The sequence below is a fragment of the Cyprinus carpio genome, chromosome B25 (genome assembly GCF_018340385.1).
Source record: "Cyprinus carpio isolate SPL01 chromosome B25, ASM1834038v1, whole genome shotgun sequence".
Lineage (NCBI taxonomy): Eukaryota > Metazoa > Chordata > Actinopteri > Cypriniformes > Cyprinidae > Cyprinus > Cyprinus carpio.
The window spans coordinates 7024788-7052145 of record NC_056621.1 but is presented as its reverse complement, the minus strand read 5'-3'; the positions used below and the strand labels follow the sequence as shown (position 1 = coordinate 7052145).

General features: G+C 32.0%; 1 protein-coding gene and 1 pseudogene across 2 annotated transcripts; both read left to right on the top strand.

The window, feature by feature from the left end:
- Positions 1-1656: 1656 nt before the first annotated feature.
- LOC109086690 (tryptophan 5-hydroxylase 1-like) lies at positions 1657-8138 on the top strand. Of its 2 annotated transcripts, none has more exons than XM_042752599.1 (11): positions 1657-1761; positions 4096-4234; positions 4331-4513; positions 4606-4706; positions 4788-4855; positions 4935-5131; positions 5222-5357; positions 6737-6863; positions 6953-7048; positions 7136-7269; positions 7402-8138. In XM_042752599.1, exons 1-11 carry the CDS (start codon positions 1717-1719, stop codon positions 7574-7576), a joined length of 1401 nt encoding a protein of 466 aa, XP_042608533.1. In that variant the 5' UTR covers positions 1657-1716; the 3' UTR covers positions 7577-8138. The 2 variants fall into 2 exon arrangements, with proteins under 2 accessions (XP_042608533.1, XP_042608532.1); XM_042752598.1 differs by lacking the exon at positions 1657-1761 and adding an exon at positions 2308-2460.
- Positions 8139-8245: 107 nt separating this feature from the next.
- On the top strand, positions 8246-26729 carry LOC109086691 (annotated as a pseudogene).
- Positions 26730-27358: the final 629 nt, after the last annotated feature.

Genomic DNA, 27358 nt, shown 5'->3' with positions numbered 1-27358 from the left:
TGTAAGTTTAAATATGACATTTATGTAATTTAATGTCATCAGTTTTTAGTATCTTGGAAATCTTTGGTAATATATTCACTTTTGATGATTACTTTTGTTCATATATTATATATATATATATATATATATAGATATATATATATATATATATATATTTACACACTGTGTGTGTGTATGTGTTAATACATTATTTTATATATACATATACAGACACACATATATTTATATAGGGTGAGTATATATAGACCTAAACATTTATGATTTATTTAAAAATCATTTATTTTATTTATTTTGATATATTTTTCTTGTATGTTGTCACAGTTTATTATTTATTTTTTAATTATTTATTTTAATTTAATATTGACCTGAATTAAGATTAATTTACATTTACATTTTTTAGGTTGCATGATAACTTGTTTTTAAAGTATTTTCCATTTTCCATGCCTCCTTAATTTCAGAAGTTGCTCAGCACTGCTTATATCTCAGGCTTGTGTGAAACGCATGATCCCGTCACAAGAACCTCATCCTGTAGTCCACCTGATTCAGACTTGTGTTACAGACAAATTGGTATTAAGTAGAGTAGAGAACGATCCACCCATCAAATCTAACTAAATCTTCAGGCCTAACAAGACTCAAACTAACACCTCATTGAGTGCCTTTAACTATAAATCAACCCTTACCACTATAGATGTGGGGCAAGGTTCACAAGACACCCAGACATGACAAAAAGCTCACAAGGCACTGAGGCAGGACAAAGAAAAGGAAAACATCCTGTAGGCAGAGATATCCCCAAGTGGAGTCCCACGACTGACTTAAGACTCATTCAAGGAATCAGAGTGAATCCTCTTAAAAAACACAGCTATCAACACTCTCTACACGTTAAGTCTGGAATATACCTGACAATATAATCATGAATGGGGTCACATGCTTCTTTTACTAACGTCAGTTCTACATCCCACTGTGCAGTATTTAAGCTCTTTGCAATGGTTTATTGTTTGCAATATAGTAAATAAGAAGGCTGGGTTATTTTATTGGCTTTTCAGCACTGCATTTTAATTGTGCACTAGACTGTGTGCAAAACTGTTTTTTTTTTTTTTTTTTTAAGTAATTCATTTTAATTGTGTACACATGATCAAGATCACAGACATATATTATTTAAACACAAACTTTTATTTTGGATGAGATTAATCGCGATTAATGTTGTGACAGCACTAATTTGCTAATGGAAATAAAATGTGTTTTTAGCATGTACAATTGTGCGCCCACAAAATGACTGGCTTAAGCTCTATAATATTTGTTTTTTCATGTGCAGACAGGATAAAAGAGATTTCCTGAAATACTTTTTGGTTGTCCTGTGGGCGTTTTTGTTCCTAACTCCTGCCAGTGGCGTGGCTCTCCTCCACACACAGATCTTTTTGTGTGGCAGAACGTCAAAGAGGAATATGAAAAGCTATGTCTATCATATGAATATCCCCATGACGTGAGAAGCTGCTCATTTTCCATTTGCTGTCAGGAGGAAGATTAACTCGCCACCCCTCCCGGATCCCCCTCTTCAGAACCTCATAAATAGCAAAGCGCAACATTCTCATTGTATTACAACAGTTGCAGCACATCCAGTTAAAAGACTGACAAACTCTCATTGACATAATAAGAAACACATCAGCATGTACTCAAACTAAAAATGAGGGACCACGCAGAGGAAGATCTTTTGACTCCATGAACCTTGGTCTGACATTGGAAGAGAAGCAACTTAACAATGAGGTGTAAGTGCTTTTTCCTCCATTATATCTATCATTTTAAATGGCAAACTATATTTTTTTTTATTTACTCATTTGGTTGATTTGCATACATTTTATAATTATATTACCTTTTATAATTGTAACTCAGGTAAGAATTTAAGTTTTCAACAGGTGGGGGTTCATATAAAAGAGTTTCTATGCAAAAAATAAAAATAAAAAATGTTATTTAAGGTTTATAATGCCAAATGTAGATTTCCAGGAAGCATAGAATTCTAAAATGTCAAATGTGGAGGAAACTGAAGTGGACAGATCCTATGGTGCACTGCTATCCAAGTGCAAAAGCTCTCCAGTCAGTTTTACGCATAACACATCCATGCTTGACACTGTTGGCAATAATTTGTTCCAATCCTCCTCGCACCAAATCTGAAGATGCATCAAATTAAATACACTTAACAGAGATGTGCGTGGAAGAGTGATTAATTGCAGCCTAATCCCAGTGTTTAGATTAAAACAAGAGGGCACTAATAATAGGCTTCCTCGCTGTCCAAATGAGATTGTTTTAAGACGACAGACACTGGCCCGTCTATGTTAAACCGAGACGGTGAATCGCAGTACTCTGAACCCCGCCACGGTCAACTCACTAATGCTGTCGGGAATCCTGCTGTCGGGAAGACGAGGACAGGGACGATTACTCTCCCACATGCGTGATAAAAGAAACATGGTCAGTAGACGACAAGCTTTGTTTGAGGGTCAATTAAAGCTAATTTTTTTTTTTTTTATAGTTTATAAATTAAATTACATTTTTAATAAATAATTATTATATAGCTTAATATTAAATAAAAAGCAATGCATGTTTAATGTATGAAATTAGAAGATTATTAATTTTATTATAATTAATTTATTATTTATTTAATACTATTTCACCCCCCTGCTAATAAGGAGATTATAAAGATCTTTGGGCATTTTTGTACACATGAATTACTAGTAAAGAAGCTGATGGGTGATTATCTCATAGAAATTAAATTATTAATTCTTATGTGGACTCAATATTAAATGCAAATATATTTTCTGCAATATTACATACGGATATTAGTATTATTAATTAATTTATTACTTATTTATTTAATACTATTTGATGCTAATTATTTATTTAATATTAAAGATTTTCTAGACACATTTTGGCTTTTTTTTTTTTTTTTAATTGTAGCCATTAAAGGAGTGATGGTCATTCTGTCATGCTCAGTAGATTTTCAGAAATGCAAAAGTATTAAATGTAATTAAATATGTAAAACTAAATAAATAATAAAATAGCATATAAATAAAAAATATGTAAACATTTTTTAAATGCGTATGGATGTATGTAATTCATTTACATTTTGTACTTCTTATATCACTAATCATAATTATCTGTGTGATATCTTGGACTTAATCCCACGTCTGCAACCTTGGGACAGGGCTCGCGCAGCGTCCCTCTGCAGGCGCTTATGTTAAGCGGGTCACGATGACTGTCGCTGTCCACGGTGCTGAACTGACGCAGGAACCAGCACCTAGAATCAGATGACCTGTTCGCAACTGGAGTTTGTTGTAGTTTAGGATTATTTAAAAACAAACCCCTCAGTGACCAATATTTAGTAAAAAATGATTATAATTATAATCTTTTAAACTTTTACTTTTTTTTTAAATCTGAGTTTAATTGGTCTCAAAACAGTCTAATCAAAGTTGAAACTCATATAAATAAGCAGAAATGACAGAATGCCTATAAATTATTATAGTATGGCTATCAATGTAATAAATTCACAAAAAACTATTATATTTATTTATTTTTTAATATATAATGTATCTATGTATGCATCTATGTATGTAATTTATGTAATGTATGTATGTGTGTGTGTGTGTGTGTGTGTGTGTATACATATATATATATATATATATATATATAATTGATTTGTTTTTGTTTTTTGTTTTTATAAAAACTACTTATTATTATAACATATTATATATTTTTTCTTTTTATTATATTTTAATGACGTTTTATTACATGAACCTAAAGTTTTGCACTCTTAACAGGAAAGTACAAAACCTTTAGACGAATACAAATAAAGTTGTATGTGTGGAATTAAGGAATTAAGTGTTGTTTACCACACACTTTAATCCACATGATCTGATTGACAAGCCATGAGCACATGATTTAGGGTTGGATTTAAAGTAAGCTGAAGATGTTGATAAGTTGTTTAAAACAATAAATGAAGGGGGGAGGGGATCCTATGTAATTTTTATCTTTACAAATGACCTTTGATTACCTAATTATACCTGCCTCAACTGACATTTATTTCTGTTTTGTGCCTGTGTTTTACAGATGAACAAATCTGCTTATCCAAAGATCGAGGAGAATAAAGACAACAAAACCGTATCTACAGAGAGAGGCCGGGCTGCTGTTGTGTTCTCCTTGAAGAATGAAGTCGGTGGACTTGTCAAGGCACTAAAACTTTTCCAGGTGAAGGGTTGCAGGACCAATTTTCTTGCACATTTAAATATTCCTTTCCTTGATTTAAAAAGGTTAACTTTAACCATCACATATAAATCCAACAGGAAAAACCACGTCAACCTGGTGCACATCGAATCCAGAAAATCCAAAAGGCGCAACTCAGAGTTCGAGATCTTCGTAGACTGTGACAGCAACCGCGAGCAGCTTCACGAGATCCTTCAGCTGCTGAGGAAACACGTGAACGTGCTCGAGATGGACGCGCCTGACAACCGCCTGCCTGAAGAAAGCGGTACATGAATAAATTGCAATCTCAGACAGATGTGACTTTTTTTAAATTACTACACAAATGTTCAATATTTGACTGTTGGTTATTTTCTCCAGAGATGGAGAGCATGCCATGGTTCCCGAAGAAGATTTCAGATCTGGATAAATGTGCGAACCGCGTGCTGATGTACGGATCAGACCTGGATGCAGATCATCCAGTAAGTGGCAACGTTTCATCTCGATCACCGCATCAGTATGATGTCATCATGTTGCTCACTGTTATGATTCTATTACGACAGGGATTCAAAGACAACGTCTATCGCAAAAGGAGGAAGTATTTCGCAGACTTGGCTATGAGCTACAAACAGTGAGTTTTTAAATATACTTTAACATTAGAGTAATACACATTTACAATAAGTCTAATTAAATGTTGGCCCTTCCACCAGTGGAGACCCCATTCCCCGTATAGAGTTCACAGACGAGGAGGTGAAAACATGGGGAGTGGTGTTCAGGGAGCTGAATAAACTCTACCCCTCACACGCCTGCCGCGAGTACCTCAAGAACCTGCCCTTGCTCATCAAACACTGTGACGTCCGCGAGGACAACATCCCGCAGCTGGAGGACGTCTCACGCTTCCTCAAAGGTGAGAGAAAGGGATGTCAGTTCTTTAATTGTTGGTTTGTTCAGGATTTATACACTCTTTTCTCTGTAACATTGCTTTATGATGTTTCAGAGCGCACTGGCTTCACCATCAGGCCTGTGGCTGGGTATCTCTCCCCACGAGACTTCCTGGCAGGTCTGGCCTTCCGTGTGTTTCACTGCACTCAGTATGTGCGACACAGCTCAGACCCCCTCTACACACCCGAGCCGTGAGTACGCAAACAATCAAATGTTAGCAAACTTAACAATGGTCTGACTGTCACTCTAATATATTTACAAAAAAGGATGTTAGATATAAAATGTAAATCAAATAAAAAAATATATATATAAATACGTTTATATATACACACTGTATAAAATACATGTTTTTCTGTTTTATATTAAATGTGTTTACAGTTTATGAAAACACATTTAATATAAAACACAAAAATACATACATATATATAAACATACACGACAACTGTCATGACCTCATTTTGAAGTTTCCGTAAGCGTTGGTTTAAACTAGTGCGGTCAAATGATTAACTGCGATTAATCGCATAGTGCTGTCAAATGATTAACTGCGATTAATCGCATTCAAATTAAACGTTTTTGTTTATGTAATATAATGTCTGTGTACTGTGTATATTTATTATGTATATAATAAATACAAACAAATTTCCTTATATATTTGAAAATATTTACATGTATTTACATGTTTATATTTATATTCATATAATTTATATTATATATAAAAATATTTAATATATAAACATAACATATTTTTCTGAAATATATACATGCATGTGTGTGTATTTATATTTACATAATAAATATACACAGTACACTTAAATATATTATGTAAACAAAAACTTTTATTATGGACGCGATTTAATCATTTGACAGCACTAATTTTTATTTTGCATTTATGTTCATTCAGTTTTTTACCTATAGGCATATTGCAACTTTCATGGTAAACGTATATTCAGAATTAAAAGTATATATTCACAGTTTACATTTATGTATTCAGACTTAAAGATATATATTCAGATTTACTTCTATATATTCGTGATTTACATTTTTTTTTATCACAATTTGTATCTATATAAATTTTGACTTATAACTAAACATTCAGATTTACAGTTATATTATCAGATTTATAATAATTTATTCTTATTTACATTATAAATTCAGATTTTAAATATATTCAGATTTACTTCTATATATTTACAGTTTACATTTATATATTCAGATTTTATATAATTATTTCCTGTTTTTTCCTTTTTTGTAATTTATGTTTATGTATATAAAATACATTTTTTATATTTAACATTTATATTTCATATATCTGTCTTTATATGCACATTTGTGTATATCTTTATATATTAAGATATATATATATATATATATAGATATATATATATATTATAGATACATAATATCATATATATAATAAAATAGATTTAGATAAAAAATATATATAATGCTTATTTCACAAGAGTAGATATGCAACAGACTTTATCTTTGTTTGCTATAATTAAAGATCTGTACTGATAAAGGAATTGTTACTCTGAGCAGGTGATCATGTGAACGTGTCTGTCTGTTTTAGAGACACATGTCACGAGCTGCTTGGACATGTCCCTCTTTTGGCCGAGCCCAGCTTTGCTCAGTTCAGTCAGGAGATCGGTCTCGCATCACTAGGAGCATCGGATGACTCTGTACAGAAACTCGCCACTGTAAGTAATGCCCGGCCTTGAGATTTGAGTGTTTTCATGTGAATATACTACAAATACATATTTATTAACAATTCCATTCTATGTTTCAGTGTTATTTCTTCACTGTGGAGTTCGGCCTCTGTAAGCAAGAAGGGCGACTGAGAGCTTATGGAGCCGGTCTGCTGTCCTCCATCAGCGAGCTGAAGGTAATGAACCACAAAAGCTTTTTCTACATAATGCATAATGCATGTTTTTCACCTTATAAATAGAGATGATCGTTCCTTTTCGTCCAGCATGCACTCTCAGGAAACGCCAGGATCTTGCCCTTTGACCCCAATGTGACAAGCAAACAGGAGTGCATCATCACCACCTTTCAGGATGTCTACTTTGTTTCGGACACCTTCGAGGAAGCAAAAGTCAAAATGAGGTAATAGAAAATGAAACTGTATTCTTACAGTCAATTAAATGATAATAAAATTGCTAAAAAAGTATTTACTGCATATATCATCTGAGGATTTAGCACTATCACTTGCATTTAAAATTGAGTTTTATTTTTTAGGGAGTTTGCAAAGACCATCAAGAGGCCCTTCTCAGTGCGCTACAACCCGTACACGCAGAGCGTCGATGTTCTGAAGGACACGGCCAGCATCAACAACGTGGTGGAAGAGCTAAGACATGAGCTGGATATCATTGGAGATGCACTAAGCAGGCTAAACATGCAGTTAGGAGTCTGAAAAACTAAACATTTCCCAGCAAACCATCCATTATTTCATGTACCAGTTCGTCTGCTTTGTCACAGTACTTCACTTTCTGAATCATGCATGGCATGAAAACCCACCAAACGAAGTCAAATCCTTGTGTCTGTTTATATAATTAGTTTGGCTCTTGTTAAAGTTTAAATATGTGGATCAGCAAAAGCTGTGCTAAATGCTTGCAAGTGGAGTATTTTATGTGAGTTTTCTACTTGACAAGGTGGTTTTTTTATGCAAGGTGACCACAATGGTTTTGGTTAAATTGAGGCTACAAATGTGAAGTGTGTGTATATATTGATATATCTTAATATATTGATGGTTTCGGTTTGCATTTATGTCATTTGTCATTTCAAATTGGCACGTTTATTTATTCAGAGATACTGTCTGATAGATTTTAGTATATAAACAGTATCTTTGTGAGTCTATGAAACATTTAGTATATACAGTGTATGCTATGTGTTATTGTTTCTTTATTTAAAATGGATGTCTACGTGGAGTAGGACCTGGAATAATCTGTATTTATTAAAATGCATGTAAATATTGACATGGAAGAATGTTTTTTTTTTTTTTTTTTTTTTTTTTTTTTTTTACAAGATACAAATGAATGCTTAGCGTCTCTATAAGTAATTCGTTAGAAACTCTGAACGAAGTATGCCTATCAGTTCAAGTTTAGGTTGTAGAGAAATTTGCTAGACATTGTTATTAAAGAGTTGCTTATATAATAAATATGTTCTAAGGTGCAAACAATCGTGCTCTTCAGAGGCTCTCTCAAATGCCAAAATACCTTATTCAAATCTCAAGACATTATTTCTCATATAGGACACATGTGTGTATGAAAGTAAAATTGTTTAATCCTATAACTCTATGCATACAAGTATATTCACCTGATAAATAAATGTAAAGCGGCTCGAGTAGAATCTATAAACGTTTTGAGCGCCTGTGATCGCAGACGCCTGTGATTGGTTTATCCTGACCAGCGATGAAAAAAGAAACAAACACCACGTGACTACGTCAAAACGAACAACTGTTATATTTTTGTACTTGTCTTTAAATATCGTCCTTTCTGATAAGCCTACTTGTTTGTGATTTGTATTTTACATATGAAAAGATTAAATCACTTTCAAATTATGTGTAACATATAGTTTTATATCAAATATATAAAAATAATATTATAATGTTATCTTTAATTATTATAATTTATACATCATAATATTTAATTATTTGTTTTAGCACGTATATATAAATTTATAAATTTAGTTTTTTTTAAATCTCAAATATAACAATAATTTAATATAAAATTTTTCTAATTTAATTACTACAATTATTATATTTCAAATGCCATAATATCTAGTTATTAGTCTTAATAGGTATATGCATATAATGCTTGTGTTTAATATTGAAACAAAACGAAATTATTGAAATTCTTGATTTTATACCAAATTCTAATTATATAATAAATACATATTAATATTACAATTTGTTTTAAATATTAAAAATAAAGTTAAAACTTTAAAATGATATATTTAATATTATAATAATATATTATAATAGGTTTTAATATTATTATTGAACATTTTCATAGAATTTGTGAAATAATCCTGAAACTGTTTCTGGAATTGCTGACCTTTTATTTGTGGAACATGTCGCTCTCTAGCGGTCAAGTTGAAGTATTACAAAAACATTTCTCCACCCAGAATCAGGTGAGCTGCTGATGTGTGGACAGAACCACAAAGGTCAATCACAAGAGGTCATAACCTTTCAGCCCTGCCCTTTGCCTGGGTGCTCAAGAGTTCAGCAGGTGTCCTGTGGTTGGGACTTCTCTGTTATTAATTCTGACTGTTGAGTGACAGTCATCAAATTCATATTCTGGACTCTTGTGTGGCAGATTGTTGTATGGAAGCCCGTTTCCGCCACTGAATAAAAAATAAAAAAGGTTATTGAGACTTTTTATCTCACAATTCCTACTTTTTTCTTGTAATTTCGACTTTACATCTCACAATTCTGACTTTTTTTCTCAGAATTGTGAGATATAAATCACAATTGTGAGTTATTAAGTCAAAATTGTGCATTATAAATTCACAATTCTGCCAACATATCAGTCTTTTTTTTCCTCAGAACTGGACTTTGTTACTAGCAATTGTGAGATTATTTCTCACAATTCTGAGAAAAAAGTCAAATTTGCCAGATGTAAACTCACAATTGCTAGAAAAAAAGTCGCAATTACCTTTTTTATTTTTTTATTCAGTGGCGGAAACAGGCTTCCTATTATTGAGAGCCTGGGTAGAAAAATAAAAGAGCTTGGGTGTTGCACACATCAGTAATTTCTGAGTGGTTTTATTTAGAGTGCTCTTAGATCTGCCTGTGGAGACTTCCTCTGGTTTAATTGAGTGCTGAATAACTGATATCTGATCTGTGTCTTTCAGGTGACGGTCAGGTCTTGGTGTGCAGCTCCAATGCATTTGGACAGCTGGGCTTCTCGCCAGGAATAACACACTCAGCAGAACCTTTCCACGTGAAGGTGAGAGCTGAGAATATAATGAGGCTCCTGCATGATAGGAGTGTAAGATTGTAAGTGTGAGGTTTGTAATAATATCATGTTTTGTTCTGCTTGCAGACCCTGAATGAGCCAGTAACTAGTGTGGCTGCAGGGCTCAGACACGCATTAGCAAGTACAGGTATTACTTATAATATGTCAAATAAGTATCAAATATATAATATTTGTTTTGGGTTACATTTTAAAATTAACATTATATTTTTCTAATTATTATTATGTTTATGAAATATTGAAAGTAAACATAGATTTTTATATCAAATGTGAGAACATTTATTTTAATAATTTTATAATTTAATGATTAAAATAATTATAATTTCAATATCACAATATTTAATAATCTATCTATTTATATATAGGTATGTATATTTGTTTTGAATATTGATAATAAATATAAATTTTTTTAATCGCATATAAGAAATAACTATTTAACAGTATAATTTTAATGTAATTTAATAATTATATATTATTCTATTATACTATCCTCATATTTAATTATTTTTATTAATTATTCTTATGATATATGAAATACATTTTAATATTATTATTTGTTCAAATATTGAAAACATATCAAACATAAAAATGTTACCATTGTGTATTCAGTATTCTAATTATATATTAAATATATTTATATTAATATTCATTTTATTTTAATATTACAATTGAATATTTTAATAGTATTTAATTACATGTACAGGTATTGCATACGAGTAAAAATATCAGATATAAAAATTTTTATATTGTGTATTATAATATTTAATTATTTGTCTTAATATGTGTATATATGTTTTAAATATTTAAAATAAATCTAGGTTTTATATCAAGTATAATAAAATATTTGATATTGTTTTATAATTTAAAGAACATAATTATTATAATTTAAATCTTATTAAATATAAAAAATCATTTTAATATTGTCATTTGTTTTGAATATTTAATATACAATTGTAAAGAAAACCAAATTCCAATATTATAATTATATAATTAGTATATTGTAATAGTATAATTGAATATTTAATCATAATTATGTGTTTTTTGTATATATGTGTGTGTACATGTGCGTGTCTAAAGCATCAGGTTGTGTTTATCAATGGGGAACTGGCCTGTCTAGTCACGCTAAGAGAATGTTAAGTCCCCATCCTGTTCCTGCGCATCTATCCTCTAAGGAGCCTTGCCTTGTCCCGGGTAACATTCACACACACACACACACACACACACACACACACACACACACACAGAGAGAGACACAGAGTTGTGCTTAAAGCTGAATCAGACTCACATTGGGATACATGACATCTTATATAAAATAAGTACTTTTTATTAGTGTTCCTCATTAATGTCTGTTAAATGATGTGTTTAATTTATAATTTCTAGCACTTGTGATGCCTTTCTCATCTGCAGGGTTTGGTCACGTGCCCCACAGAAGGTAGTTGCAGGCTCCACCCACTGCGTTTGTTTGACAGGTGAGAGAACTTTCAAATTACTCTGATTTGTCTTCTATCTCTGATTGCTAGGGATAGAGACAAAATCCCATATTTCTACAGTCAAAGGTGACGTGTTCCTCTGGGGAAGCAATAAACATGATCAGAGAGTGACTGACGTACACAGCGGCTGGACGCATCTTGTCGTAAAAACTGGTGAGTCATACTACACACTTTCTCACACAAAACTTTCTTAAAGCTTGTTTTTCTGGTGATACGGTTAACAATATATTATCTATTCACAGAGAGTGGGCGGGTCTTTACATGGGGCAGAGCAAATTACGGACAGCTAGGACAGATCAATCAGAGTACAGAAAAAGAATATGACATTTCAACAAGCTCTGGGCAAAGAATAAGCCGCCCCTGTTGAGGTTAAAGCTTTATTTGGAGCAACACAGGTATGCGTTATGTATATAAACAAATGTAGAAAGATAAAAGACACTAATATTTAATAAATACAAATAATTATCACATAAATATGGAAGCCCATTTCTGCCACATAAAAAAAAAAAATCAAGCTTTGGAAATTTTTAAATATGAGATTAAAATGAATAGAGACAAAGTCAAAATTATGACAGTCGAAATAATGAGATAAAAAGTTAATATAATGAGATAAAGAATTTAAATTATGAGATTAAAATCTACAACAATTATGGTATAAAAACAAAATTTTGACAGTCATATGAGATAAAAAAAAAATTATGAAATTATAAAAATATAAATTATAAGTTTACAAATACGAAAATATGACACTGTCATAATTATGAGATAGAAGTTGAAATTATGAGATAAAAATTATTAGAATAAATCAAAATTAAGGTTTAAAACATCAAAATTGACAGTCATAATTATGAGATAAAAAATTAAATGATGAAATAATCATAATTATGATATTAAAGTTTAAATTATGAGATTTTACGAATCAAAATTAAGAGATAAAAGTCACAATTATGAGATAAAAGAAAAATTATAACATTAGTAAATATGTGGTAAAATTTGAAATTATGAGATTTACACCCGGCACAATACAGAAGCAAGTGTTTTTTCGTAGTTTAAGCCTGACACAGTTATCATTTTCATGTCCTGCACCACGTTGTTTGAATAGCAAATGCATTTGCACCCATTTGTGCGCTCATGGACGTGCTGGTCTGAAAACGAGGTGTGTTCAGGTGCATTGTTGGCGCGTTGCTATTTTGAGGCAGCTGAAGTAGACTGCGCCATTGACCAACAAAAACCTGGTCTAAAGTCAATGGCAAAGTAGTTTTGTTGTTATTTAAAGAGTGTGTTGGTAATATGTGCCTATAGGCGGGTCCACAATGAGCGTACACTCTGCTTATTACACACACAGGGTGCGCAGCAGCACACAAACATGCCAAACATTCAGAATATATATATCAGAATTTAGAACACAACTATCCATAAATGTTTTTATTGCTAAGATGACATAAGAACTCACTGGCACAGTGTTCTTTGCTCAAAGGTGAGAGAATGCAGTATGTAATGTCTTCCAGCAGGGGGCGAACATACTCTGTACTTTCCACAATGCTTTTCTCATCCTGCCCAGAGACACAGCGCTGATTTAAATTGAAGGTCATCTCTTAGCTTAGAGAATGCAGCATCTGTGGCCATACGTATTGAAGAGAATGACTCGACAACACAGTATTTTATACTCAATCTCAGGTTTTACGTGTGGTGCGTCACTGAACCTTAATATTAAAGAACAGCCTTCAGATATTGTGAGTGAGAGAAAAGAGACATTATTCATATTAATTAATTCATTTTTTTAATTAAAATCAAGTTGGTGCAGAGAGAGAAAGGTTGTCCAGACATTGTCATGGCTTGCGAATAATATTTCTGCTCGTCAGATCTCCTTGCATGACTTTGTTTTGTGCTTTCGCCATTCCCCGCCTGGTCGATGGACCTCATGTCATATTTAATCCTCAAAAGTTGCTTATGCTACAATGTCCTGCCACTGGTGACCTGTCCGCACGGCCTATGTTGATGAGAGGAAACGAGGACGGTACAGGGGGACGGTATCCTCTATAACAGTGGTTCTCAACCACATTCCTGGAGGACCACCAACACTGCACATTTTGCATGTCTCCTTTGTCTGACACACCCATACAACGTCTGTGAGTTTCTACTAATGAGAAGGTGACCTGAATCAGTCGTGTGTTTGATTCTTAGGATACATGCAAAATGTGCAGTGTTGGTGAAAGTTTTAGAGCTGAATTGTGGTTGATGGATCTATAACACCTCAAAAGGGAGGATGCTGCTATAAGTGTAGCAGAAGCCGGGAACACGTGTAGCCTTTGGTGACAAACGGAATATAAAGTTTTAGAGCTGAATTGTGGTTGATGGAAAAACCTTAAATGAAGCAAAAACTAATAGTTGTTTTATCAGTTGATTCACCCTCATGTCGTTCCAAACCCATGTCACTTTTTCTCCTCTGTAAAACAAAACAAGATATTTTAGAAGAATAATACAATATCTTTGTGAGAAAAACACAGTTATATTTAAAAAAAAATTAAAAAAAAAAAAAAAAAACTGTATTAAAGCAGAAATAAAATAAAATACAAATATTTAAAAGTAATGTAAATAAAAACTTAAACTTATTGAAAATTTTGAAATGTTGCCTTGGCAACTAATTAAAATTACTAACTGAACACTAAAATTGAAATAAAAATCAAGTTCAACTATTTAATATATATTTATTAAATATTAATTATCAGATAAATATGGAAGCCCATTTGCGCCATGTAAGGAAAAAAACATCATGCTTTGGTATATCATAATTATGAGATTAATAAGTCATGATAACATTTAAAAAAAAAAACATTTATGAGATAAAATTCTAAATTATGTTATTAAAAATGTGAAATTATAAGATTAAAATGTAATTTTGTTATAAAATTTAAATTGTTGTTTAAAAGTCACAATTTTAAGACAAAAGTCAAATTGGCAAGTGATATATAATGAAATAAAAAAGTCAAATTTATGAGATAAAATTCTAATTTATGTTATTAAAAATGTGTAATTATGAGATTAAAATGTAGTTATGACAGTTAAAAAAAAAATCTAAATGGTTATTTAAAAGTCTAAATTGTAAGAAAAAAAAAAGCCAAAATGGCAAGTCATATAGTAAGTCATAAGTATGAGATAAAAAGTTCAAACTATGAGATATGTCATAATTATAATTATGACAAAGATCAAATGAAATGTGGTAATTTTAACTTTTATGTCATACTTTTGACTTTATCTCATAATTTCGATCTCATGATTATGACTATCATAATTTTGACTAGAAATATTTTTTAAATACAAAAACTATTTAAAACGGCAAAAGCACATATTTGTTACAAAATTACTAAAAATTAAACTGATATTAAAAATAAAAAAAAAACCTTTTAATTATGAAAAATTAAAAACAATAAAAACAATAAAAAAATACAAAAATACAACAAAAGCACAAAAATTTAAGAAATTTAAGTCGTTATTTGCTGACAATTGTTTGTTTTAAAGTGCTGCTACTAAATTTTGGAGTCATTGAGTTAAACTTGAGAATCTGATCAGTTAGCTTTGTGAAGAAAGCAATTAGACCAATTGATAAATTTAGATGAAATCAGAATTAATAGAGTGAAATAATGACATATTGGAAATGTCTGCTTTACTAATGAACTCATTTGAACTCTCAAAGGGGAGCTAGGGCAGATATTATGACTTTTAATAATGCTTTAAATTTTAGTGGAATATAGTGCATGTGTCATATGGGCAACATTTATGATAGTTTTACACTCCTTTTGTGCCCTTCTCTAATCTTGAAAGCATCAGTCTCACTAAGCTTTTTAAAACTATAAATTGTACTAGTAAGTTTATTTAACACCCCTGACAGTCTATATTGTGTCTAAACAGTTGTTAAGACACCAAATCCATTGTTAAACCCAGTTCCCTCCCCCAAAAGCATATTGGCCAATCATGGGGAAGCTGGCGTCTTCACTGGCTCCAGACTGTGAGATTTCCTATCAGTAGATGAAACACAATACTGTGGGCTGAAACCGACTGTGTTCCTTCCAGGATCCAGAGCTGAACTCCCAGTAATGGGCGGTATGATTTTTTACAATGAGTTCATTCACACATGAGGTGCAGCCGGCCGACAGCCTGTTTCACACTTCCACCCAGAGCGCTGGAGTCTAGCTGTCTGTGTCTGAGCTCCCACAGTGCAGTGCTGTACCTGAGGCTTCATCACAGTGTGGGGACATTCATCCTGCACTTCATTATCAGCGGCAGATGGGAACAACTGCATCTCAATAAACAGCTGTCGACTCAAGTTTCTATATTTGTCAGGGTTTTATTTTTATAACCAAATATAAAAAAAAAACATTTATTATATTTTTTGAATATTATTGTAAATTTATATAATTAAAAAATAAATAAAATAAAATAAAAGAATAAAAGATATCAAAAAAGCATTCTTTATATTTATTAATAATTATGAAATATATTTCAATATTATATAATATTAATAATATCAATAATCCGATATCAAAAAAATACATTTCTTTATTATATATATAATAATTATGAAATAATATTTAAATATTCAATAAATTAATAATAAATTATTTATTAACACTAAGTATATATTTATGCTATATATCTATACACACACAGTATTATTTATGCTTTTCCGTATATATGTGTGTGTCTGTGTAAAATCCATGTATAATCTATATATTATATTAATTACTGTATTATTTATGCTTTTCCTGTGTTCTATTTTTAGCAGATATCAAATATATAAACATTGTGTTATATGTAATTGTATATTTTGTAATTTGAGTAATATGAATAATCTATAATTATGTAAATTAAACATAGTATTAATGATATATTATATTGTTATGTATTTTTTATTTATGCTTTGTTTATTTAATGGCAGAATTTATTCATGTTTGGCCTATATATAAAATGAATAGTTTTTATTAATCATTTTATTTTTAACTTTGTTTTCATTTTAATGTATATATAAAATATATATATTTTATATTTTAATTTTAGTTTGTTATTGTATTTTTTTTAGAAAAAATGTATTTTATTTATTTTAATTAAAAAATTATTGTATGTTAATTTTTGTAATTGAATCATTTTTATTCATTTTAAAATACATTTTTAATTTATATGATTATAAATTATTCAAATGACAAAATCTAAAATTAAATATAAAACATTGATTATTTATTTGGTGTTTGCTATGTCTTTGTGTGTGTGAGTGTGTGGTGTGGTGTGTGTGTGTGGTGTGGGTGGGTGTTGTGTGTTTTGTATAATTGTGGTGTGTGTGTTTTAATTGGGTCTAGACATACTCAAAATCCAAACATAAGAATTTTGGGGAGGGATTGTGGTTTTGGTTGGCCACTTCACATGTCACTTAGACGATCTCTGGTTCAAGAACAGTGGTGTTTGGTCAGAATTAGTGGACTAGACTTGCTGAGTAGTCGAAAGCCTAGCTAAGCGAGACTAGCATTTAGTTTCAGAACGTTCATTTCCCTTGTCACTGATCTGACAGCAGTCCTTAACGTTTGGACAGTTGCTGTCCTCTGTCCAGTGTTGTTTTGACTGGTTGTGTGCAGTGTTTGTGTGGCGTGGGTTCAGCTGGGGACGGATGGGTGGATGTGAGGAGGGGTTGGTGTTGTTTTGCTGGTGAGGCTCCTGCTTTTGTTTTATATAAAAGTATTTCAATAGTCTTTCATAATTTATGCTAAATTAAAAATATAAAATGTTCTTTTATTTCTAATTGTATGTCTATATAAAGAAATAATGAAATTTTAAAAGATGCTCTGTAAAATAATAAATAAATAAATAAATAAATACATAAATATATTAAATCTTCATGGATTCTTTAAAATTAAATAAAATATTCCCTAAATTATTCAAAATTAATAATTACAATTTAATAAATAATTATACATATTGATGTAATTATTTAAACTTTTTTCATTATATTTACAGTATTCTCATGCTTTCAGCTGATTGAACGATAGTATATAAACATTATGAGATTGCATCCAGCTTTGACCTCAGACCTCTGTGTCATGTGACTAGTCTTCCACAATAATAAAAAACAAAAAAAAAAAAAAATCATCTTTTGTTTTAGCTTTATAGAAGTTTGGTCATGAAACAAGAGAAGTTTCAAGCTGCCTTTTCCCATAATGCACTGGTATTATTTTTCACTAATTCGAGCATGTCTTTGTGGACGGCATCCTCCCAGCTCTGGCAGAGAGCATTAGCAATGTGTTTTTGTCCACTAGAAGCCCATTTCCTCCGCATAACGAGCTCTGATCACCAAACATTAATAAACCAACCAGAGACGCCCGGTCACCCACTCACATCCTTGCGGGTCGTCATGGTAACGGACATATGACTCCGGCATCGGGGCGCTTGTGTGTTTGTGTTATTTTTGAGTGCAGGAAGCTTCTCTGCACGGCTGGATGTGTAAATCACCCCTCCCCACCCCCAAACCACTGTACGCCTCAGTCCTCGGACCCGCTTCCCAGCAGGGAATGTTCGATTCAGGCGTCCCGGCTCCTGTTACAGGCATGGCGAGAGTGTGTTTGTGTGTGTGACGTGTGTGTGTGTGTGTGTGTGAGAGAGAGAGAGAGAGAGGGTCAAACTGAGGTCTGTCGGGGATAAATGTGTTTGGAATGTGAGCAGAGCACATAATAGGTGTTTTCTCACAAATTTCTGTTTTTTTTTTGCAGATTGCATGTGGATCTGAACACAACCTGGCTGTTGTGGGTGAGTACTACATATGTATTACATGAGTACATGAGTATTACATATATAAAAAATTGTGTGTATATATATACAATTGTATAATTGTATATACAAAAATTGTAGTTAGTAACGTAATCCATTACATTGCACTTTTTAGGTAGTATAATCAGACTACTTTTAGATTACTTTTAATCTATCTTGTTTTTCACATTGATTTAAATAGGGTAATCTTGCACCATATTGATATAAAGATACAAAGAGTAAGAAAATGAGTTGTTATCAACAACATGAAGTGCATTAAACATTATATTACGTAAAGGTTTCCCAAACTGGGTTTGCGAAGGCACTGCAAAGGGTTTTGTGTATTTAATGAAAACTAATAATTAAATCATAACAATGTTTAATTGAAACAAATCATTTTAAAATTAATCAAAAAACTTACTGAAAAAAATGAAATATTTTTTTTGTTTACCTGCATGTCATGTGACTATAACTAATGTCAGACAACCATGAACATGCAAATGTGATACTTCAAAATTAAAATATATATAAAATTGTGCATTTTAATGTGTTTGAAAGACAGACACCTTCCATGCATGTAAAAATTTTAGTTTTCATCAGTAGTTGATGCAATGTCGAAACACTTCTTAAACATGAAATGATTTTTGTAAATCCAGTGCAGCCTGTAGTCTGATTATGAGTATTTTAAAATGTAATTTAGTCTAATTACAAGTACTTAATTTTTGGAATCTTATTATGTAATCCAGATTACTGTCCAGCTCTGTATTTATATATAAATTTTTAAAAGCTATTTTCAAATAAATGTTTTAAAAAAATCAGGATATATTTGTGTATGTGTGCATGTGTGTGTGTGTTACATAATATAATATTTATTTTATTTTATTTTATAAATCACACAAGCTTGAATTATTTTTTTACACAGATCACTCTTGTCAGATGTTATGAATGTTTTTGGGATCTAGTCTCCATGGCAACACCTGCGGTCTTCATGTATCTAATTTCCCATAACAGTCATTAGAAAGAAAGCTGTAAATGATGCGCATACAAGGCATACAAAAAAATCAGAATCAGAAAGAGCAAGTTTGCTTGCGCATACAAGGCATACAAAAAAAAAATTGTAAATAAATAAATTGTATAAACAGTTGTGCTATAGATGATGATGGAATAGAATTGAGTAAGATGCAGGGATGTACTAGGATGGAGGGATAACAAATAAATATAAGGATATTGCACATTTTTAGCATAAGTGGGGAACATTTAACTGTTCGTGAGGTAGATTGCCTGGGGGAAGAAACTGTTCTTGTGCCTGACTGTCCTGGTATTTGTGGCTCTGAAGATCCGGCCAGATTGCAAAAGTTCAAAGATGGGGTAACTTGGATGAGAGGGATCCAAAGTGATTTTCTGAGCCCTTTTCCTCACTCTGGATGTATACAGTTCTTGAAGGGTGGGCAGGGGAGCACCAATAATCCTTTTAGGAGTCCAAACCGTTCTCTGTAGTCTTCTGATGTCTGATTTTGTAGCTGAACCAAACCAGACAGTTATTGAAGTGCACAGGACAGACTCAATGACGGCTGAGTAGAACTGTTTCAGCAGCTCCTGTGGCAGGTTGTAAACTTCCTCAGCTGGCGAAGGAAGTACAACCTTTGTTGGGCCTTTTTAACAATGGAGTCAAAGTGATTGTCCCACTTCAGGTCCTGAATGATGGTGGTTCCCAGGAGCCTGAATGACTCCACTGCAGACACAGTGCTGTTTATGATGGTGAGTGGGGGGAGTGCAGGGGGGTTTCTCCTGAAGTCCACTATCATCTCCACTGTTTTCAAGGTGTTCAGCTCCATGTTGTTAAGACTGCACCAGACAGCCAGCTGGTCAACCTCTTGTCTGTAAGCAGACTCGTCACCGTCTTGGATGAGACAGATGACCGTAGTGTCGTCTGCAAACTTCAAGAGCTTGACAGAGGGGTCTTTAGAGGTGCTGTCGTTGGTGTACAGCGAGAAGAGCAGTGGGGAGAGAACACATCCCTGAGGGGCACCAGTGTTGTTGGAGCAGCTGTTGGACATGAATTTCTCCAGTCTCTTCCCCAGTCTCATAGAAGTCAGTCACTACAGGCCATCAGAAATCCAAATATCAATCAAAAAACAGACCAGGGATTTTCTGTGAGCATCATTAGGTCAATAGTCATAGTTCAGGTCATAGTTCACCAAAAATGTATGTATATTTATTTAGCACACAATGAATTGTCCCCCAAATTTTCTGTACTGTAATGAATGTTTTACTGTTTTTTTTTGTTTGTTTTCTTTTTTTTCTGGTTGTCGTCATCCTAAATGATGAATTTTATAGTTTTTATAGACTCTCATAATAGCCCAGTAAAATTGTTGTAATTTCCTTATAGACTCTCATTACACGCAGTAAATTTTAGTATTAAATCCATTTATAATATATATATAAATAAATTATTCTTCAAAAAAAAGAAATAAAAATAAATTAATTAATTATCAACCTATAAAAAATATAAAAAAAAATATATTGCTTAACTGCTTAATTGTCATGAAAATATCGTTTGTTATATTGTGGATGAAATATGACCCAGACATTTTCTTTCCATGTTTCCTGACACCCAGGAGATTCTCTCTTGTACCTAGGTTTAATCCCATATACTGTTGCTATGGCAATAATGCTACAGTATCTTTAAGGGTGTAAAGTAGCTTATTATGGGATGTGACTGCTCTGACATTGAGCCTGGGAGAGAAAAAGACAGGATTAAAGTAAGTAAGCCAGCATTTTGAGATTTCACTAAGCCTGATGGCCAGAATTAATGCTGAGCCCAGCTCTGCCTTCTGTACTGTTGAGAGAGTTGAACGTCTGGATTTCAGTAATAGGACAGTTCCAGCACCACGTCTTCAGCTTTAGGACAGATGAGTATCTGTTGCTGAAGCTAGTAATTAAGCCACCGGCCTCCGTTCTCTGTGATCTTTACTGCTATCATAGAAGGGTGCTGGGAATTAGTCCTTGTGTCTTTGTGTAAGGGCATCAGAGGGAAATGAGCCATCGCTGCAAAAGAATATGAAGTTTATTGATGTAAAAGCTATTTCTATTTGCTTTTAATCTTTGTAATTCCCTAGCAACTTGGACAGAGAAAAAAAAAAAATTAGATATCCTTAGACTAACTGCAGTTCATATAGTTTATTTGTGAACTTTAAAACTGTCTTCTTCCTGTCTTTGCCTGTTATCCTGTCATATTTGTCATCCCACACTCATCAAAAGAAAAAAAATGAGAAATTATATATTGCATAAAGAAAACAATGGGCTTATTTTTATGAGCACTACACACTTATACATATATATATATAGTGTTGTGTGTGTGTGTGTGTGTGTGGTGTGTGGTGTGTGTGTGTGTGTGTGTGTGTGTATAGAACATTTTCAAAAATAATAAATAAATCATGCTATTATTACCATTTAAGAGTATTCTACGAGCCTTTGAGCTGGATGCCTTTGTTTATTTAAGGGCTTTCCTGGAAAGTCATTTGTTTTATCATTCCTATGAGTCTTGCTTATAGGAATGTAGTTGTAGTTTCTGCATGAGAGCACCCTCCGGTGTCGAGTATGAATGAAACAAATCACGCATGAGAGTTTAACGCTCCATAATGGCACTGGTGCTGGATTATTATGTCATATTATCATATGTTTACTATTCAGTTGTAGATATCCATAATATGTGTTTATTGCGACACCCCTAATTATCACGATAACGATATTTAATTATTTTATTGATTATTCACAACTTTGTAACGCGTTACTGTAATTTGATTTCTTTTTTGGTAACTTTTTTGTATTAACGAGTAATTTAACGTTTTTCCAAAATAGTAATCGGAGTATAGTTTAAGCTACGAATCTCTATACATTACCGCCGGCGTTACATCATACCAAAAAATGCAGTAATCGTTTAGAGTATAGTTGCAAGCTACTTTGAATGAAGCAAAGCGGCTACTACCATGAAAAAACGTTGGATAGAGAAAAGTATGCCTTCTACATAATTTGCAGGACTCTCGCAGACTTGTGTGTGTGCGGGATGCAGGAGAATAAAATTTGCAGGACTCTCGCAAAATAGAAATATCTAAACATAAAATATCTAAAAACAAATCAATTGTTATTCATCAATTGCACAAAAGCAAAAAGAACAACTAATAAAACATAAAAACAATCAACAGGCGCAAGCATAGGCAGAGTTTCTGTTCATAACACATGTTTGCAGCGTTGAACAATGTTGATTTCTGGAATGCAATGGCCAATCAGGGCTGTTAGAATCCACTCATTGCTTGAAACAGCGCTGAAATTTGCATGCTCACCAAAACCTCTCATTATAACACACGAATTGTAGACATTATGAAATATTCATTATACATATATTATTATGTTATAACAGAGCATTCTGCCATGCCAAACCATGTACGCAGCAGCCTATGCTCGCATTTAGTTAAAAATAAAAGTGGTTTGTGAATTCTGATGCTTTAATAACAAATATTTAACAGGAGCGTTTATGCTGGGATGTTGTGGCTAGGTGACACAGAATGTACTTTTTCATGTAAATTTGTAACTAATAATGTAAATACTATATACTTAATAACTAATAATGTAAAGAATGTAACTAGTTACTTTTGAAATAAAGTAATCAGAAAAGTAACTAGATTACATTTAAAAGGAGTAATCAGTAATTTAATTACATTTTCAGAGAAACTAGCCCAACAATACCGGGATATCACAATACCCCTATATATTTTATCGAATTATCAGTATTGATGATAATCAATAAAATAATGACATACCCTTATCGTGTTAATTAGGGGTGTCGCACACACACAAACATAAACTTTAGTTTTGCTTCCTTGTTACACGTTACATGTACTTTCTATAGTAATAACAATAAATTATGCATTACATAAATTATGCAATATACATAAATTATGCATGCAACTGTAAACCAACTCCTTACCCTAACCATATAGCAAGTACAGTTACACATATATAATTTATAATATTACTAATAGATATTATTTATAGAAATAGTAAAAGTGGTATATAAATATATATATATAATATATATATATATATATATATATATATATATATATATATATATATATATATATATATATATTTGGCATTGTTTAATATATATTGTTTAATATATATATTAACATTCTTTTCTAGTAGTGAATTTTATATAAATGAAGCAGTATTTGTTGTTTAATTTTTGTTAATTAAAAAAAATTGTGCCCATTTTGTCATTTCTATATTATATTAATCAAAATGAAATGAGAATTCCTAAATTCTTGTTGTAAAGAGCCAAATAACCTTGAAAATACATATTTGTGATTATTAAAGAAGTATTGGTTTCTTGGGGAATCTTTTGTTCCTTTGTGTGATGGGGCAAAATCATGAGGTCTTATGGTACAACAGAGCAAAGGAATAACATCCCAGCATGCACCTTGGGAATCACACAGCATTCTCTAAGCAAACATGACACTTCCGTCTTTAAATGAGATTAAACAGTGGTGACCGTGTTCACCCATCTCTTTAAAGCTTCAGCGAAGTCTCTTTTTTTTCATATTCTCTTGTCTAGATCGGAATGCTGTTCTATGTTTCTATGGTCTGTAAGTGTGTTGCCATGGGAACAGTTTTGCTGTGCATCATCAACTAAACACTAGAGCTCTTGTTTTGTGAATATCACGTTATCCACAAGGACAATGATTCACTAAACAAGATGTTTTTGTCCTTTTTATCTTCACAATGTCATTTTCGTGCACAATAGTCCTACTTTTCTTTTTGGTAAAAAATTTTTTGTATGTAATTAATGATTTCGCATAATCATAGATAACTTACAGACAAGAAAACAATGGATTGGTAAGGACGCATGTGTTAAAGTTAACAGAGTGAATAGGGGAATGTAGGTGACAAAACCAGTTACCCTTGAGAAAGCATGCTCGCTCCTGGTTGCCGTGGCGATGGGACCTGTTATGTAACCATGTTGCCGTGGCACATGCCTCCATGGCGATGCAGGCTTGACCACACCCACCTGCTGGACGCGTGTTGAGGTTTTGGAGTCCAAGACGTCTCTGTCCGACTGATTCTCCAGTGTGATGTGTGTACAAGCAACCACATGACTTTGGAGTTGCGTGTACCATTCTCCATCAGTTGATCAGTTAAAGACTTTGACTTTATTTTCAAAACAATAAATATGTAAAAAAACATTTTAGTATGTATAATTTTACATCTTATATGTATTATAAAATAATGTTTTTCCATTTTATAACTGCTTTGATAATAAATAACATGAATTGAAATACATTTAAAAATAAACTTTCATCCATCATCTAAATTATAAAGGTCTTATTTATATAAAAAAATATATATATTTTTATAAAATGTATTTGTTATTTAGTTTTGAATAATTTTGTTTATTTGTAAATAATAATAATTTAATAATGAATGTTACTTTATATCTACTTTTTATAGTTTAATTTAATAATTAATATTTTATAATAATATTTGAATGCTTTTTTTATTTTGTAAAAATAACATTTTATGCATTTAATGATTAAAATTTATTTAAATAAATTACTTTAAATTATAAATCTATCTATAAAGGGGTCTTTTGTGTAAATATATTTTGTTAATTTTTAAGAAAACTTTAAAACAATTTCAAAAAAAATTATTTAGTAAATAAATTCTAAAATAAAGCCTATCTGCCTCTCTATCTGTCTGTTGTCTAAGAAGTCTTTATTTTTATAAAAACATTCCTATAAAATGCATAATTTTATCATTTAATCATTTTTGTTAATTTGTAAAAATAAACCCTTTAAATGTCTTTTGTCTTTTTTCATTTAACAATTAGTATTTTAAAATAATTAAGTTAAATGTTTTAATGATAAAAAATGAATGCAAATAAATTACATTAAATGATCTCTCTATCTGTCTGTCTGCCTGCCTGCTGTCTAAATTAAGAGGTATTTTTAATTTTATAAAAACATTTCTATAAAATGTATAATTTTATAATTTAATAATTTTTGTTTATAAAAATAAATGTCTTTTGTTGTAAATCAAGTGGTAACATTTGTCATGGAACATAGTTCTCTGTTTCTCTATAGGGGGTCGGATTGTCTCCTGGGGCTGGAATGAACACAAAATGTGTGGAGATGGTTCCCTCTGTGACATCCCACAACCGCAGCCAATCCCTTGTTTCAGAGACATTACGGCTCTTCTGATTGGCTTTGGATAAGGACATTCAATGATACTATGCAGTTTGAAGAGCAACGAGGATTCAACAAGCTGAACAGGTTTGAGCATTTGGCTCTCAGACTGTGACAAAAATTGTTTGCTTACGTTATGGTTTTAATGAATTATTCAGAAAGACTTATTTAAGGCTTTAAAGGACAGATTTTAGATCAAAGTCGTAGAGATGCAAATTGATTCTCTGGATGGGTTTAACAATTCACTGCTGAAATGGCCATTAACGCTTCCTTTACTGTGATGGACGGTCAATGATCATTTCCTCTGACCTTTTACCTCACAGTGATAGAGAATACCCTTAAATAACCTTCACTGTGGAGCCGTTAACTGAAACAGTTTTACTGCTTTGAAATGAAATGACCTGGGTGGGGGGGGGGGTTAAAAAGTGATTTTTCAATATTATTGACAACAGGATCTGTATTGTCATGGGTTCAAATAAAATATATATTTTTTGTAAGAGACAATAAAAAATAATTTGTGCATCAAAACCACTCCAAAAAAAAAAAAAAAAAAAAAAAAAAACCTTCAATCAACAGTCAACAAATTAGCTGAATGTAATATTTTGTCTGTCAAAAAATAACATGCACAATACAATTTATTTATGAGAAGCCTGCTACCGGATTTTTCACGACATCTTCACTCTCAGAGAAGAAGGACATGGCAGCCTAAGTAGCTTCAACATGATGTCTGTCAGAAACGTAACATACCTAATACTTAACGCATTAGACAATAGATTTGTTCTTCACTCGCGGAGATCGACAGGTGTTTTTTATAAAATGTAGTAATGTGTTAAAATGTGTTTTATGAAATGTTTTAGAATTATTTTTGTATCTGCACTGCCTTAAAACAAAGCTTAAAAACCCACAAAACACACAAAATCTGTGTTTTAGTGCTTTTTATTGTCATTATTTTGTTTTCATTGTTTTTTTTTTTAATTCTCTCTTCAGAAAAAGACACAAAATTGCCTTAACAATATGTCAACTCAAACCATCAATGAAAACACCACCTGGTTTTAGATAACTATCCATACTATGTACTGTAATGTGCTGAAAAATGCAAGGAACTTCTCACAAAACAGCACAAATGTTTGGGATGCCGCCTTTTGCCAGGAAGTTCGATGTTTACTCTGTCCAAAAACCATGCAGTCATAAAGACTGTGAACCTTCGGAGGTTTTATTATAAACTGTTGTTTTTGCTCTGCTGACAATTAGGGTCTTTGAACAGTCCAGCATATTGTAAGGAAACAACCCAACGTCGATATTTCCCATGATACAACTGGCAGTGCACTAGTTTGGTCCCAAAGAATTGGGTTTACTTCACATTTTCACAACAATGAAAAATAAATGTCAAAACAAACTTGAGACACAGTATCGGTTCCTTTCGTTTATTCCATCATAAACCCTGTATGTTCTCTATAAAGAGTAGGGATGTAACGATTCACTCAACTCACGATTCAATTAGATTCGATTCACGATTTTGATTTCACGATTCGATTCGATTCACGATTTATTTTTTAAACAAAAATATATTTAAGACAAATTATGAATTAAATGTGTCCTTTTATTATTGCTTGGACAAAATGCTGTACATTTCTTTGTGAAATTATAATATAACTATAACAATATACTAAAATAGCACTTGCATATTATTGCTCTT

What these genes read in the sequence shown, in the direction of transcription:
- LOC109086690 (XM_042752598.1), top strand. Translation starts at nt 2,383, where the DNA reads ATGCTGTCGGGAATCCTGCTGTCGGGAAGACGAGGACAGGGACGATTA. An exon ending in CCGCCTGCCTGAAGAAAGCG is followed by an intron (nt 4,514 to 4,605) that starts GTACATGAATAA and finishes TATTTTCTCCAG; the next exon opens with AGATGGAGAGCATGCCATGG. An exon ending in ACCTGGATGCAGATCATCCA is followed by an intron (nt 4,707 to 4,787) that starts GTAAGTGGCAAC and finishes CTATTACGACAG; the next exon opens with GGATTCAAAGACAACGTCTA.